The sequence below is a fragment of the Mustelus asterias genome, chromosome 24 (assembly GCF_964213995.1).
Source record: "Mustelus asterias chromosome 24, sMusAst1.hap1.1, whole genome shotgun sequence".
Classification (NCBI taxonomy): Eukaryota; Metazoa; Chordata; class Chondrichthyes; order Carcharhiniformes; family Triakidae; genus Mustelus; species Mustelus asterias.
In genome coordinates, this window is record NC_135824.1 from 19,204,096 (window position 1) to 19,221,417 (window position 17,322).

Genomic DNA, 17,322 nt, shown 5'->3' on the forward strand with positions numbered 1-17,322 from the left:
GACAGTTGGTTCGTGATGCAGAGCAATCAATGCCCACAGCGCGGATTTAATCCCCGTACCGGCTGAGGTTACTCATGAAGGCCCCGCCTTCTCAACCTCGTCCCTCGCCTGAGGTGTGGTAATCCTCAGGTTAAATCATCACCAGAAGCTCTCCCCCCTCAAAGGGGGGAGCAGCCTATGGTCATCTGGGTTTATGGTGACTTCACCTTTTATTGAAAAATGGCTATAGGTGAATTTCAATGTAACATTTTAATACTAAGTGAGTTTAGTGTAGATACCTATCGTCAATAGATGGCCACTCGGAAAACCACATTCGGATATGCTGCTGAAATCTTGTGGAGTAAGGTTTATTGTTAAAACATTTCATTATCACCATCGAGATTGGGGCTGATAGAAAGTGCTGAGGCCTTTCACCCAAACCTATCCCAGGCCAACCACATCATTCAAACAATTCTTCAAATCGCACAGAAAATGTGCTCTTTTTTGACTTAAAATGATTTAATTGTGGGTGGAATCACAGCTGCAGCTACAAGGGAGGGTCAAGCACGTACTTCAATTGTTGAAATGAGTGAAGACGATATCATTTGTGTGAGTCACTAGATCATCAAACCCCAATCACATCACAAATACTTATATATCTGAGGTCATTGCGAATGTAAGCCTGTTGTGACACTAATAAGTAAACTTAAACTTAAAAGAGCAGATATTCACCTCTGCCTACTGTTAATGCAAAATATCTGAAGATAAATCTCTGATACATGTAGAAGACACTCATAAACCACTGTGGCTGTACAAATAGGGGCAGTTTGGTTTTAATGCAAGACATTTGGCACCACTGCATACAGAGATGGAGAGAGACTGGGAACCTGACGAGGGGAGTTCCAAATAGACAGGAGAGTGGTACCCAGCAGAAACAGGAATTTGCTACTCAGAGCGACTATAGCAAGAGAATCACCAACATTTCTTTCCCACCCCTACATAGATCAACCCCTGGTCTCATCCTCTTGGCCATCTATTAGCCGTTCCTTAGCCAACATCCTTCACAGACATGGGCTGTGTTTCCACCTATATGCTGAAGACAGTTACATATCTCCATCATCTCCCTTGACCCCTCCGCTCTCTCTATGCCAGCATACTGGTTGGTCAATTCCGAATGAGCCACAATTTCTTCCAATTAATCATTGGGAAGACTAAAGCCATTGTCCTTGGTGCCCACCACAAGCGGCTTTCCAAGTCACCCAATCCATCCTCTGGATGGTATCTGTCTCGGGCTGAACAAGGCTGCCCGATACTCGGCATTTTATTGCAGTCAATTTGAGAGTTTATTCCGATCTTGCATATTGAGCTCATATATTTCAATCACAAAGACATCCTCCTGTAAAAACACATGCCTCTGTCCCTACCTCAGGCTGCCAACTGCTGAAAGCCTCATTCATGTCACCTCCAAGCTACACAAATCCAATAAACCCTTGAGTTGACTTCCATTCCTTCGCCCTTCACAATCAATCCAAAGCTCTGCCATCCAATTCCCCATTAGCTCCCACTCATCCATCAAACCTACATTGGCATTCTATTCCCCAGTGCCGCAAATTCCCAACCTAATGTTGAATCGACTCATGCCCTCACCCCTCTCCATCTCTGTAACCTTTTCTCACCCCACAACCCTCCCCTCATCCCTCCCATCACCCAACCTTGGCTGTGTTTTCAGCCATGCGCATCCCACACTTTATATCCCTCCATGAACCCCTTCACCAATCCATCTCTTCCTTTAAGACCACCTTTCGGTCACCTCCTTTCATATTTTGATCATTGGTTTGGTGTCAATTATTTTGATCACGCCTCTGAAATGCTCTGGAACAAATTTTCTATGCTGCAACAACAACTTGTACTGACATAGCACCTTTCGTGTGGTAAATCGACCCAAGGCACGTCACAGGAACATTGTCGAATAAAATTCTGATACCAGCCACACTGGGGAAATACTAGTGAAACTGAACAAAGGTCGGTTTTAAGAAGTGTCTAGGGAAGGTTGGAAAGGGGGAGAGAGAGTTCTAGGGAGGGATTTCCAGAGTTTAAGGCTTTGACAGTGAGTGATTAAAGTCAGGGATATTCAAGAAGGCAGAATTGGAGGAGCACAGATATCACTGAGAGTTGTAGAGCTGGTGGAGATTGTGAGGATATACACACAAGCCCAAATTGTTGTTGTCACTACTAAATAACTGAACATTGTCGAGCTAGTGTAGAGTCATACGGCATAGAAAAGGCCCTTCGGCCCATCAAGTCTGCACTGACAATAACTACCGCTAAGGGCGCGCTTATCCCATTTTCCTGCACTTGTCCCATATCCTCAAATGTTACGATATTTCAAGTGCTCACCCAAATACCTTTTAAAGGTTGTAAGGTTTCCAGCCTCCACTACTTTCCCAGGCAGTGTATTCCAGATTCTCATCACTCTCTGAGTGAAATTTATTTCCTCAAATCCCCTCTGAATCTCCTGTCCCTTGCCCTAAAACTATGCCCCTCAACCAAGGGGAACAACTGCTCCCTACTCACCCTGTCCATACCCCTCATGATCTTATACACCTCAGTCAGGTTCCCCTACCCACCCCCCCTCCCTTTAGCTTCACTGCTTTAGAGAAAACAATCCAAGCCTATCCAGTCTCTCCTTACAGTTCATATGCTCCATCCCAGGTAACATCCTGGTGAATCTCCTCTGTACGCCCTCTAGTGTTACCACATCCTCCCTACAGCAGACAGGGATTTGTCATTACTGTTTAATGGAGGGTCATGTGATCAAGATTCTTTTTGTTTGGCTTGGTCCTGGGACATGACTAAGTGACTCAAACACCACTGAGGTAAAAGAAAATTCTCATATATTCCGCTGTCTACAATGGTGGACAGATTTCAAGCCCAAGTTGTCATTTTAAAAGTGGAGTGTAGCACCCTCCTTCCTTCTGGAGTTCTCGTCAATCCAGTGAGGTTGTGGTTGGACACTCCCTGGGTGTAGACACCTGCTCATGCACCAATTATGCCACAGGCATGATATCATATTGGGAATGCTGTGTATGAAGTTGCTGGGGCTTCAAGGGATTGGAGCTGATTGGATTTCAATATCAAACACCACGGAAGTCTAACTTGTAACCTCTAAAGTCTAAAATATTCTTTTATGCCATGTCTATATTTCAATATATAAACTGCCTGAGAGAGGACACAAGCATTTTAACTACTTTAAGGCATTTTACCCTAACCTGAGCAGACTTTCAATCACTCACTATGCAATATTATTAGTCCGATTGGTGTTATTAAGTCTGAGGTCACATACCAACCGATTCAAGAACAGTTTCTTCCCTGCTGCCATCAGACTTTTGAATGGACCTACCTTGCATTAAGTTGATTTTTCCCTACACCCTAGCTATGACCATTTAAGCTGAGAGGGGAGAGATACAAAAGTGTTCAGAGGGGCAATTTTTTCACACAGAGGGTGATAGGTGTCTGGAACAAGCTGCCAGAGGTAGTAGTAGAGGCGGGTACAATTTTGTCGTTTAAAAAGCATTTAGATAGTTACATGGGTACGATGGGTATAGAGGGATATGGGCCAAATGCGGGCAATTGGGATTAGCTTAGGGGTTTAAAAAAGAAAATGGGCGGCATGGACAAGTTGGGCCGAAGGGCCTGTTTCCATGCTGTAAACTTCTATGACTCTCCATTCCTTCTCCCCTGTGTACTCTATGAACAGTATGTTTTGTCTGTATAGCGCGCAAAAAACAATATTTTTCACTGTATCCCAATACATGTGACAATAATAAATCAAATCAAATCTTAACATTTTTCTTTCCATATTTAAATTTGTCATAGATCATAGGTTTTATTACACTTTTATCAGGTAAGATTGAAGAGGTTCAGAATGTTTTCCCTAAAAAAAGAGACAAAGGGACTTGAAAGAGATTTACATTATGAAGCTGCTCAGAGCAGCGAGACTATTGCTGTTCCCAGGGAAGTATATGGAAATAAACATCAATTCCTGCTGGAGGATCATTATCTCAATGAAGGATGTTCTTTGCTCTGCCTGAAACTTGCTGTTGTTTGGTGCAAAGAGCTGTTGTGGACCAAGTGTTTCAGACAGACACACTCTCAGGTCCAGGGCAACACGCTGAGGGACACAACAGCCCAATGGGGAACAGCCAGCATCTAAAGCCCTCCTGCCACTAACGCTGAGGGGCCGAAACCCGTGTAAAACCTCTCGGGTTGTATGCGCCAGAGAATGCTTGACACTAAGTATAAATGTTCTCTGTAAGTATAACCAAAAGTGGCAAGTATAGTGAAGCCCCTCTGTATTGCACTTTATGTATTGTCAAATATGGGCTGTTATGTACTGTACCATAACAAACTTGAGAATCCCTACAATGCAGGGAGAGGCCATTCGGCCCACTGAGCCTGCACCGACTTTCCAAAAGAGCATTCCATCCAAGCTCTTCCCTCTGCGCTATCCCCATAACCCCGTGCATTTACCATGACTAATCCACCTAACTAACATCTTTGGAACTAAGGGGCAATTCAGCATGGCCAATCCACCTAACCTGCACATCTTTGGAGCGTGGGAGAAAACTGGAGCACCCAGAGGAAACCGGAGCACCTGGAGGAAACCCACGCAGACATGGGGAGAACGTGTAAACCACACGGACAGTCACCCAAGGCTGGAATTGAACCCGGGTCCCTGGCGCTGTGAGGCAGCAGTGCTAACCACTGTGGCACCCTGCCGGTATATTTCTGACAAAGTCTTTAGATTATGAATGACTTGATAGGGTATACACAGAGAAAGTTTCCTTTTGTGGAGAGTCCAAAACTAGGAACTGTACGTGTAAGATAATTTAATAAATTCAACAGAGAATTTAAGAGGAATTTACCCAGGGAGCGATTAGAAAGTGGGATGTGCTATCATTAGGAGTAATTGTGGTGTATAGCATAGATATAGGGGAAGCTGGATGAACGTGGTAAAGGAATACTGTTGGGGTTAGGTGAAGAAAGGTTGGCTCTTTTGGATTATAAGGGCTGACAGTTGACCAAACGCTCAGTCTTTATGCTGTAAACTCTATGCTCCAATTTTGTCTTTAGGAAGGACACCCCCCCCCCCGCCAATTTGGGCCCAAAATCAAGCAAGTAATAAAAAAAAGTCTGGAGGGAAACAACTTCAAACAAAATCATTTCCTCACTTCTCACTCTACACCAGTGGTTCCCAAACTGTGGTCCGTGGAGCACTAGTGGTCTGTGAGAGTACTGCAGGTGGTCCATGGAAAAAATAATAATATAATTACGCGTACCTCATATGTGTCATAATCGATGTTACGTTATTCTTCACAATATAATTTGCTGTACAAACATCATTGTGTGATATAATCTGCAATGTATTTGTGAGTGAGCACCATAAACTATTAGAAATAGCGATGTTTTTAATTCCTTGTTGATACTTAAGTTTGATTCTAGTCAGCCACAGGCGGTGAAAAATCTTTAATAAACCTTGTGTGCATTGAGGTCCTCAAAAGCTTTTGATGACCATCTAGTGGTTCACATAAAAGGAAAAGGTTGGGAACCACTGTTCTACACAAAATACAAGTGGGCGGCATGGTGGCTCAGTGGTTAGCACTGCTGCCTCACAGCGCCAGGGACCCGGGCTTGATTCCCGGCTTGGGTCATTGTCTGTGGGGAGTTTGCACGTTCTCCCAGTGTCTGCTTGGGTTTCCTCCGGGTGCTCCAGTTTCATCCCACAGTCTGAAAGACGTGCTGGTTAGATGCATTGGCCGTGCTAAATTCTCCCTCTGTGTACCCGAACAGGCGCCGGAGTGTGGCAAAAAAGGAATTTTCCACAGTAACTTCATTGCAGTGTTAATGTAAGCCTACATGCAACACATAAATAAACCTAAAAAAAAGTCCGAGCTTGTGATTCCGTCAGGAGGGAGATGGACCAGAAACTCGAATCACCAATCCCGACATTTATAAAATACAGGGAAGCACCATCAGAAAATTACAGCCATCACGGTGAATGAAACCAGTGAACCATGTGCGGGTATTAGTTTGACCTGTGTGGCAGTAATAGCTGAATTTATTGTGTTCTGCTATTACGAGAGACCATGTGGGTGGAGGTCCTTATTTCCTTCTCTCTGAAGTAGGGTAGGGTTGTCACATAGCCCTTTTGCCACGTCTATCCAATTCTGATCACTGCCATTCGTAGCAAAATAAATTTAATTTAAACCTGAAACAAAGTCAGATTTGTTTGCATGATACAAAAAAACACTCGAGTGAACGATTCGAGTGGAGAAGCACCCATGTGGAAGTAAATGAACAAATCGACTGTCAGTGACTTCAAATTCACACCTTCGTTGTTCAAATTCACACCTTCGTTGCACACAAGCCCAGAAGTGAGATCTTTTGTGATTGAAAGGCAACTTTAGGGATGACAAGCCCAGTACTGCGAGGATTTCACACCAATTTCATCATTGCTGTTGAATCGTTTCTGCTTCAATTCTGAGGTTAGTGTGCAAACATCAGTTGAGCATTAATGACTGCCCTAACCAGTCCTAGAAGCAGGGGATAAAAGCAAAATACGACGGACGCTGGAATCGGAAACAAAAACAGAAAATGCTGGAAAATCTCAGCAAGTCTGACAGCATCTGTGGAGAGAGAACAGAGCTAACGTTTCAAGTCTAGATGACCCTTCATTGGAACTGGGAGCAAAGAGAATCAGCGGAGATTTATACGATGTGGGGAGGGCGTGGAATGGGACAAAGGGAATGAAAATGAGGATACAGAAGGCTGAGAAGGTGCTAAAAGTGTTCATTAAGTGATCAGAATGCGTGAATGACAGAACAGAGGTAGAGATTGATAAAGGACTGCCTGAGGAATGTGGCAGTTGCCCTGAAAGGGTGAAAGGGTTGGGGGGAGGGGGGATCAAACAAAACAAAATGAAGTAAATGGAAATGGAGTGAAGATGGAGGAAGAGTTCATGCTCTAAAGTTGTTAAACTCAATGTTCAGTCCAGAAGGCTGTAAAGTGCCCAATCGGAAGACGAGGTTCTATTCCTCCAGATTGCGTTGGAAGGACGAGGATTCATCCTGCTACACCATTCCATTAGATCCCAGCAGATCTACATCTCAACACCAACTACCCACCTTGGTTCCTAAATCTTTAATAGTCTGGTCCAAAACAAAAAAAAATCTTCAATTCCGGTTCTGCCATTTTCAACTGGACTCGCTTCAACCGCAGGTTGGGGAACAGAGTTCCAGATTTTCACCACCCTTTGTGTAAATAAGTGCTTCCCAACATCACCCCTGAGCATCCTAGCTCTAAGGTTAAGACTATTCTGCCTTTGCTCTGGAGTTCCCCACCAGAAGAAATTCTCTCTCTCTATCTGATCAAATCTTTTAAATCATCTTGAAAATCTCAATTAGTTCATCCCTTAATTTTCTAAACTCATTTGCCCCTTTTCTGTGCTAGGAAGGGATAAATTATCCATCATTCCTACTCCAGGCTCCTGTACAAAGATATTTTTCAGTGGATGTTGGGTGAAACGGTGGCACAGTGGTTAGCACTGCTGCCTCACATGTCAGAGACTCGGGTTCAATTCCGGCCTTGGGTCACTGTTTGTGTGAAGTTTGCACATTCTCCTCGTGTTTGCGTGGGTTTCCTCCAGGTGCTCCGGTTTCCTCCCACAGTCCAAAGGTGTGCGGGTTAGGTTGATTGGCCATGCTAAATTAATACTAATATCAGTGGGATTAGCAGGGTAAATATGGGAATATGGCCTGGGTGGGATTGTGGACAGTGCAAACTCAATGGGCCGAATGGCCTCCTTCTGCACTGTATAGATTCTACAATTCTATGAAAATGGGATTGCATTCATTATGATCTTCCTCCCTTCATTCCATGGTTGATTCACATGCCAACACTTACTTACATCTCATATGAAGAAACATACATAGAAACTAGAAGCAAGGGTAGGCCATTCGACCCTTTGAGCCTGTCGCCATTCATTATGATCATGGCTGATCATCAAATTTAATATCCTGATCCCCCCTTCCCCCCATATTCCTTGATCCCTTTAGCCCCAAGAGCTATATCTAATCAGATAACGTTTTGGCCTCCACTACTTTGTGTGGAAGTGAATTCCACACATTCAGCACCCTCTGAGTGAAGAAATTTCTCCTCACCTCAGTTCTAAAAGGTTTATCCTCAAACTATGAGCCCTAGTTCTGGACTCCCCCACCATTGGGAACATTCCTACTGAATCTACCTTCTCTAACCCTGTCAGAATTTTATAAGTTGCCCACTACTCCATTGTGAGGCTTATGCTGACTGCAAATCAACACATAAGCCACATACTTAAATCATGCCTGATTTCATCTCTGGATAAGTGAAGTTTAAAGTTTATTTATTCGTGTCACAAGTAAGCTTACATTAACACTGCAATGAAGTTACTGTGAAAATCCCCTAGTCGCCACACTCCGGCGCCTGTTCGGGTACACTGAGACAGGAGTTAGCACGGCCATTGCACCTAACCAGCACGTCTTTCAGACTGTGGGAGGAAACTGGAGCACCCAGAGAAAACCCACGCAGGAGAACGTGCAAACTCCACACAGACAGTGACCCAAGCTGGGAATTGAACCCGGGTCCCTGGCGCTGCGAGGCAGCAGTGCTAACCACTGTGCCACCGTGCCGCCCTATGCTCTCCTTGCAGTATCAGCGGAAAGAGCATTCAGAAGAACCACAAGCAGCCGTGAATGCAAAAGCTCAGAAGATACAGGACAGCAGCTGTCCTTCACATCAAGGCAGCATTCAACTGAGTGTGGCACCAAGCAGCCCACAATGAATATCCATCTGCTCCACCACCAGTACACTATGTGTACCACCTCGTACACCATCAATACACTATGGCTGAAGTAAGTACAACAAGCACGGCAGCAACTTGCAAAGTTCATTCTGATAGCACCTTCCAGCCTCGTGACCTGTACCACCAGGGAGAAGAGTAACCTCCAAGTTGCCCTCCAAGTCACAAACTGCCCAAATAGGGTAGGATTTTCTGGCCTCACTCGCCCTAAAACCGGAAAATCCTGCCCGAGGTCAACGGGCCTTTCCATGATCCACCCACCCCTCACCCGCTCCGATTCCTGTGGGGGGCAGGACGGTAGAATTCGCCCCATAATCCCGGTTCCATCATAACTCCAGGGTCTATATCTTAGCTCTGACGAAGGGTCATCCTGACTTGAAACGTTGGCTCTATTCTCTCTCAGTAAGAAGTTTAACAACACCAGGTTAAAGTCCAACAGGTTTATTTGGTAGCAAAAGCCACAAGCTTTCGGAGCCTTAAGCCCCTTCTTCAGGTGAGTGGGAATTCTGTTCACAAACAGGGCATATAAAGACACAAACTCAATTTACGGAATAATGAATAATCGGCATCTCCACATCTATTCTCTCTCCACAGAGGCTGTCAGGCCTGTTGAGAATTTCCAGCATTTTCTGTTTTTTAGTTCTATATCTTGGTTTTTTAGTTCTATATCTTCTCCTTCCCAAATACCATTGTGGGAGTACCACTGCCCTATAGATTTCCCAAGTTCAAGAAAACAAGTCCATTAAAGCCTTCGCAGAGATGCTAGAGATAACAAATGGTTGCAACTTTCACTTTGGTACATCCAAAACAAATTTTTAAAACTCCACAGATCAGATGTTCACGGATACTCACCAGGATAAAGCAGTTTTCCGCATCACGCTCATTCGATTTAATTGTCACATTCCCCAAGTGAAGAATAGCTGCTAAAATATGGAAGATACCCATCTGGGAGGATTCATTAATACCTGCAAAATGTTTAATATTGTTAAACTGGATACTTTGAAAGCAAGCATCACTTTCAAGGTGAAATCCTACTCAATGATATTAGCATACAAGTGAATATGTTGGTTAGGGGCATTGGCCATGCTAAATTCTCCTTCAGTGTACCCGAACAGGCGCCGGAGGCTAGAAAAGGATATAGATAGATTAGGTAAGTGGGCAAAGATCTAGCAAAGCAGTATAATGTGGGAAAATGTGTGGTTGTCCATTTTGGCAGGATGAATAAAAAGTATTGAATCACACCTGGACTGCTGTGTACAGTATTGGTCTCTTTATTTAAGATGTAAATGCATTGGAAGCAGTTCAATGAAGGTTTACTAGATTAACATCTGGAATGAGTGGGCTGTCTTATGAGGAAAGGCTGGACAGGCTAGACTTGTATCTGCTGGAGTTTAGAAGAGTAAGAGGTGACTTGATTGAAACATATAAGATCCTGAGGGGGCTTGACAGGGTGGATATGGAGAGGATGTTGCCCCTTGTGGGAGAATCTAGAACTAGGGGCCACTGTTTAAAAATAAGGGGTCGCCTATTTAAGACCGAGATGAGGGGGAAAGATTCTCATAGAATCATAGAAACCCTACAGTGCAGAAGGAGGCCATTCGGCCCATCGAGTTTACACCGACAACAATCCCATCTAGGCCCTATCCCCGTATTCACACATATTTACCCCACAAATCCCTCTAACCTACTCATCCCGGGACACTAAGGGGCAACGTAGAATGGCCAATGCACCTAACCTGCACATCTTTGGACTATATTCTCTCAGTGGGTTATGAGGCTTTGGAATTCTCCTCCTTCAATAGTCTTTGAATATCTTTAAGGCAGATGTAGATAGAATCTTGATTAACAAGGGGGTGAAATGTTATTGGGGGGAGGCGGGAATGTGAAGTTAACGTTAAAATTGGATCAACCCATGATCTTACTGAATGGCAGAGCAGGCTCGAGAGGCCGAGTGGCCTCCTCCTACTCCTAGTTTGTGTGTTCATACTTTGAAGGAACAATTTCAAATAACATGATAGCACCACTTTCTGGATTGCTGTAAAGATTGGCAATCTCTCCCTGGGAATGCACACAATTTTAAAAAGCAATCTGCATCGATCTTGGCTCAAACCTTGCTGGGAAAGTGCCATGATTTATTCCAATTATGTAGCCTGCCTGAGTCATTAAACAAACACTGAGTACAAGAGAAGCCCAAGGAAATGAGTATGACTGGAAAGTTAAGCATTTGAGGAAATTATCTAGAGCCTTTCTTTTGGTTTAAAATATTTTAAAACAAGAAGCAGTTCATGCACGGAAAAATGTCGATTGTTATTCATTTTCCCAATCGGAATCATTGACCAAAACCCCTGCCACATAAATACTGCGGCTGCCAGACCAGGTCAGAGGCTGCGGGTTTTGTAGTGAGTAACTCACCTCCTGATTCCTCAAAGCCTGTTCCTATCCACAAGTCAGGAGTGTGATGGAAAATCCCCACTTGCCTGGGTGAGTGCAGCTCCAACATTCACCACCCAGGACTTAGCAGCTCACTCGAATTGTATCCCATCCAGCATCGTAAACCTTCACCCCTTCCACCACTAACCCCGAGAGGCAGCCATGTGTACCATCCACAAGGTGCACTGCAGCAACTCACCAAGGCTCCCTCAACAGCTAACCCCCTAACCTCTCCCGCCTCGAAGGACAAGGGCAGCAGATGCATGGGAACATCACCACCTGCAAGTTCCCCTCCAAACCACACACCGCCCTGGCTTGAAGATATATCGGCCATTCCTTCACTGTCGCTGAGTCAAAATCCTGGAACTCCCTCCCTAATAGCACAGTGGGTGTACCTACACTACGTGGACTACAGCGGTTCAAGATGGCTCAACACCACCTTCTCAAGGGCAATTAGGGATGGGCAATAAATGGTCTGCGATGTCCACATCCCATGAACATATATATTAAAAAGGAATTCTATCTAGTTATGTTAAAAAAAATGAGCTCAGAAAGGCATTGTTAGCCAAATCTGACTCTTTAAAATCCTGAAGCTTAAATGGGAGATTAAAGGCAATGAAACAGTTTAGATATTTACCTAGTAAAGTACAAGCGTGCCTTGTGTTCATCATTTCTTTGGCATCATCTATTCCCTCAATCACAGGACTGCCTCCTAAATTCGTGTAGTGAAAGTTTTGAGCGTGGCCTGAAAGCAAAGAGATGTCAACAGTACAATTAGTTAGCGTGATGTTTTTCTACTGAAGACAAATAAAGATCATGCAAACAGCATTGCTCCCAACATCCCAAGTTAAAACTGATCTGTCAATGCGGATCAATGGGTGGGATGAGGTGTCATTGGAGCAGCTTCCTAAACAAGCTGTAAGGACAACAGTTTTGTGTAGCGACCATGATGTGGATGCCAATAATCCACAACGGCGAATGGGAAGCAAAAGCCTTTTCCTCGTGATATTTGGTACTCGGAAAAAGTCAACATCTTGGTCCACTGCCCCATACAGACCAGTCCAATGGTGGATTCTCCTTATAAAACAACTCAGAGAGGACTATGTAGCGACGGTAATCAAGTTGCTTGTGGCAAGGCCCACATTACTGCTTTCAGAGACCGGGGCTTGCACACTGCTCGGGGAGTGTTTAAGCGAATTGGGTAGCAAACAGCAGGAATTTGCAGAATCCATTACAAGACATCACCCCACATCAATGTGTTTGCCCTAGTTATAGTTTCTCAGTAATGAGGGAGTCTAAATTGTGCAGTCATGATACATGAAACTAGATTGGGAAGGATTCTGATGTGGGACATTACACTGGACCATGATGTCTAAAGTGCGATTAAGTTTTGAGAAGATGAGTCTCAAAGTGTTTCTGCTCTTTGTTTTGGGTTGAGTTGAGAAAGCAGTGATAAACATACTCAGCCTGAGAGCTTTGAATTCTGGTAAATGTTTGGAGGCACACAGCTGGTAGAGAATATGATAATTTCTTTCATCTTCAGCCTGAAAGGGAGGACAGACGACAATTTCAAACCTCACGTGCGCAGTTTTGCAGTAGAATTGAAAGTATCATTAACACCGTGTCTGGATTCCTGTATAACTAGTTGCAATTAATATAGTTAAACATGGGGTGTCTCCCACCCCCAGTGGATACCTTATTGCTACCACCCATGATGAGGTATACAGGGCAGTCTGGCCATCATTGCCATTGCCAAAGTGGATGAAGAGAAGTCCAGCTTTAGAGACCAGCACCAGCCTGGAAAGGATGTCATCCATCACTCCCATTCCCCATAATGGAAGGTTCTATTCCCTCGAGGCACTATACTCAACAATTCAGGTAAGAGGTTACGTGTCTTCAACGGTGAAAGCTGAACCCATGAACCGTGAACGAGAAATCCAGGAGGCTATTGACACTCAACACTTAATAGGTGGAGTCCCTAATTCAGTACTGCAAAGGGTTGCGAACATAGCCCAGTCCATCACGCAAACCAGCCTCCCAGCCATTGACTCCGTCTACACTTCCTGCTGCCTCGGAAAAGCAGCCAGCTTAATCACACCCTGGACATTCTCTCTTCCACCTTCTTCTGTTGGGAAATAGATACAAAAGTCTGAGATCACGTACCAACCAACTCAAGAACAGCTTCTTCCCTGCTGCCATCAGACTTTTGAATGGACTTAACATATATTAAGCTGATCTTTCCCAACAGCCGAGCTATGGCTGTAACACTACATTCTGCACCCTCTTCTTTCCTTCTCCCCTATGTACTCGATTAACGGTATGTTTTGTCTGTATAGCGTGCGAGAAACAATACTTTTCACTATATTCCAATACATGTGACAATAATAAATCAAATCAAAAATATTATATCCCGTTTCCAAGTCATCCTACCAAGTGGCTCCAAAGCCCCATCAAAGTTTCCCATATATGTGATGTTAAACTATCTCAAATGATTATTAGAAGCTGTCACACTGTGCGTACATTGTGCAAACTATTTACATGCTTTTGAAGATCTTATACAGGATAGCACTCACCTGAAACACAACTCTCGACTTTTCCAACAGGTAGGTTCTCATGTTTGCTCCAATGATGCGATATCTCTTGTCAAACCCAATTTCAATGTACTTCCCAAAGCGACTACTGTTGTCATTTCTGGTGGTTTTTGCATTTCCAATTGACTGCCAAGCAAAGAGAGATAAAGGTTTCGACGCTGCACCATTAAAAAATAGTCGAACCAATGCTCATATCGATAGGCTCAGTCATGCCGCACTGACAGAACTGGTCAGGCCTGCAGTGTCTAACTGGAAAAAAAACATCTCAGCAGAAGTGGAGTTAATCAGAACAGGATTTACTAACTCTTCAAAGAGTTTGGCTCTTTACAGAAATTTTAGGTCCAGTTTAGTCTGCAAAGACCCAAAATAAATCACTAAAAATAGGAATAAAATATTTGAAAACAGACAAAGCGATGTAGAAAACATTGCTCAATGTTGTGTTTGCACAATCTAATCTAAAGCAGCTGGTAAAGGAAATCAGTTTGAGAGGACAACATTCGCACATTGTCATTTCAATTCTGCGAACTAGGCTTAAATCAAGCTCAGAAGATGGGATAAATGTCTATTAGCTACAAGTGATAAGGGCAGCGCGGTGGTTAGCTCTGCTGCCTCACAGCGCCAGGGACCCAGGTTCGATTCCGGCCTCGGGTCACTGTCTGTGTGGAGTTTGCACATTCTCCCCGTGTCTGCGTGGGTTTCCTCCGGGTGCTCTGGTTTCCTCCCACAGTCCAAAGATGTGCGGGTTAGATTGATTGGCCATGTTAAATTGACCCTAGGGTCAGGGGGACTAGCAGGGTAAGTATTGTGGGGGTTACGGGAATAGGGTCTGGGTGGGACTGTGGTCGGTGCAGATTCGATGAGCTGAATGGACTCCTTCTGCACTATGGCGATTGTATGATTCCATATGTAGTTGGTCATGACATGCAGCACAGAACTGCCGACAATCCAACACAACTGGTACATACAAAATCTCAGTCATTCCACATCCCTGGTTGCAGCGAGAAGTGCAGAAACATACACACTCTCACCAGGCTAGAGATTGCAGATTGATGAGGGAGTATTTCCTTATTGCTTTAATAGACTGTGCAAGTTCGATTGGGATAACTAGAAATGAATTTAGTGGATTCAGGTAAGAAAAGCAAACATGAGCCCAGGAAAACGCTCATGTTTTACAACCATCACTCTGCCTCCATTTAACAACGTGCTTTTGATAAAGATGTGCAATTCTCTGTCCCTCCCTGTATGTGTACCCATTTCCTAGACAGACACACAGCCCGGAATTCTACCGCCTTGCCTGCCACGGAATCGGAATGGGTGAGGAAATGTTCGTTAACCTCGGACAGGAATTTCCGGTCTCGCTCGAGCGAGGCCATAAAATCCCACCAAAAGCTTCTGCTAATTCCACTTCAGGTAAAGAACAGAACCATTCCCCAATTTATTTCTCCTCCCCGAAAGGCAGTGCCTGCTACAGCTCTGCATCTCCCGCATTCCCATTGGGAATTAGCCACATGGTACCAATCAAATTCCTGGCAGTGCGCCATTCTTGGTGTGTGAACTGGCAGAACATTGATGAGCCTTCGCATGCAAGTCGAGTCCTGTCCTTACATGCACTTTCAAGCAGGGCAGGGAGTGTAGTCTGCTTGGTGCTTCCCCTGCCTTGCCCAGAGGTACGGACCAGAGCTGTAATGTCCCTAACGCTACACTGACTGAGATCAACAATCGCAACACAGTCCCAGGACTGAACTGGAGACGTCTGGATCCATGCAGAGAGGATTATGTGGGTGTTTAAATGTTTCTAATGTGTCAGCATGGACTAGATGGGCCAAAAGGCCTCTTCTGCGCTGTACGATTCTACGATTCTACTCAAGACGGGAGCTATCTAGAACATAGAACATTACAGCGCAGTACAGGCCCTTCGGCCCTCGATGTTGCGCCGACCAGTGGTACCAATCTAAAGCCCCTCTAATCTACACTATTCCAATATCATCCATATGTTTATCCAATAACCACTTGAACGCTCTCAACGTTGACGAGTCCACCACTGCTGCAGGCAGGGCATTCCGCGCCCTTACTACTCTCTGAGTAAAGAACCTACCCCTAACATCTGTCCTATATCTCTCACCCCTCAATTTAAAGCTATGTCCCCTCATGCTAGCCAACACCATCCGAGGAAAAAGGCTCTCACTATCCACCCTATCTAATCCTCTGATCATCTTGTATGCCTCTATTAAGTCACCTCTTAACCTTCTTCTCTCTAACGAAAACAACCTCAAGCCCCTCAGCCTTTCCTCATACGATTTTCCCACCATACCAGGCAACATCCTGGTAAATCTCCTCTGCACCCTTTCCAACACTTCCACATCTTTCCTATAATACGGCGACCAGAACTGTACGCAATACTCCAAATGCGGCCGCACCAGAGTTTTGTACAGTGGGGTGCTGTAAACATTGCTTCAAGCAAACTTTAAACTTCCTTGGCTTTGAATTGTATCATGGGATTTTTAAAAATATAAACATAAAGACTTTGGGTCGAGAGTAAACAAGGAATCATTTTCGAGGAATCATTTGTCAAACGCAAGAGAGAGGAACTGAGTTGTTGGGGAACATGCATGATATGGGTGTCAGTTCCTTAAATCCATTACAAGGGGCTCTCAAATCTCAATTAACTTTCTCTCAATCCTCCAAGTCATCTTCATGACCCTCAGCTCTTCCTACTAAAGCTTTTAGCGGCACAGTGGCTCAGTGGCTAGCACTGCTGCCTCACAGCGCCAGGGACCCGGGTTCGATTCCCAGCTTGGGTCACTGTCTGCATGGAGTCTACACGTTCTCCCCGTGTCTGCGTGGGTTTCACCCGGGTGCTCCGGTTTCCTCCCACAGTCCAATAGACGTGCTGGTTAGATGCAATGGCCACGCTAAATTCTCCCTCAGTGAAGAAGTTTTTGAAGTTTCTTTATTAGTCACAAGTAGGCTTATAATAACACTGCGACAAAGTTACTGTGAAAATCCCCTAGTCGCCTCACGCCGGCGCCTGTTCGGGTACACTGAGGGAGAATTTAGCATGGCCAATGCACCTAAACAGCACGTCTTAGGACTGTGGGAGGAAGCCGGAGCACCCGGAGGAAACCCACGCAGACACTCCAGACAGTCAGTGACCCAAGCCAGGAATTGAACCCGGGTCCCTGGCGCTGTGAGGCAGCAGTGCTAACTATGCTACCGTGCCGCCCCAATCAGTGTACCCAATCAAGCACCGGAGTGTGGTAACTAGGGGATTTTCACAGTATCTTCATTGCAGGGTTAATGCAAGCTTACTTGCGACACTAATAAATAAACTTAAAACAGTAAAAGAGGGGAACCCCTCCATGTAATTCTCTTCAGCCACTCCCCTTTGGTGCAGTGTTGCTGGCATTTAAAAAAATTCTTTCATGG

General features: G+C 44.7%; 1 protein-coding gene across 2 annotated transcripts in view; it reads right to left on the reverse strand.

Annotated features, from left to right (window-relative positions):
* Positions 1-17,322, reverse strand: part of myo5aa (myosin VAa) — a 238,552-nt gene that overhangs the window by 113,425 nt on the left and 107,805 nt on the right. For both annotated transcript variants that reach the window (XM_078241369.1, XM_078241368.1), the window contains exons 7-10: positions 13,879-14,022; positions 12,768-12,849; positions 11,943-12,050; positions 9,728-9,840 (exon numbers count right to left, since the gene is read on the reverse strand). In XM_078241369.1, the coding sequence (XP_078097495.1) occupies positions 9,728-9,840; positions 11,943-12,050; positions 12,768-12,849; positions 13,879-14,022 (447 nt within the window). The remainder of the gene's footprint in view (positions 1-9,727; positions 9,841-11,942; positions 12,051-12,767; positions 12,850-13,878; positions 14,023-17,322) is intronic.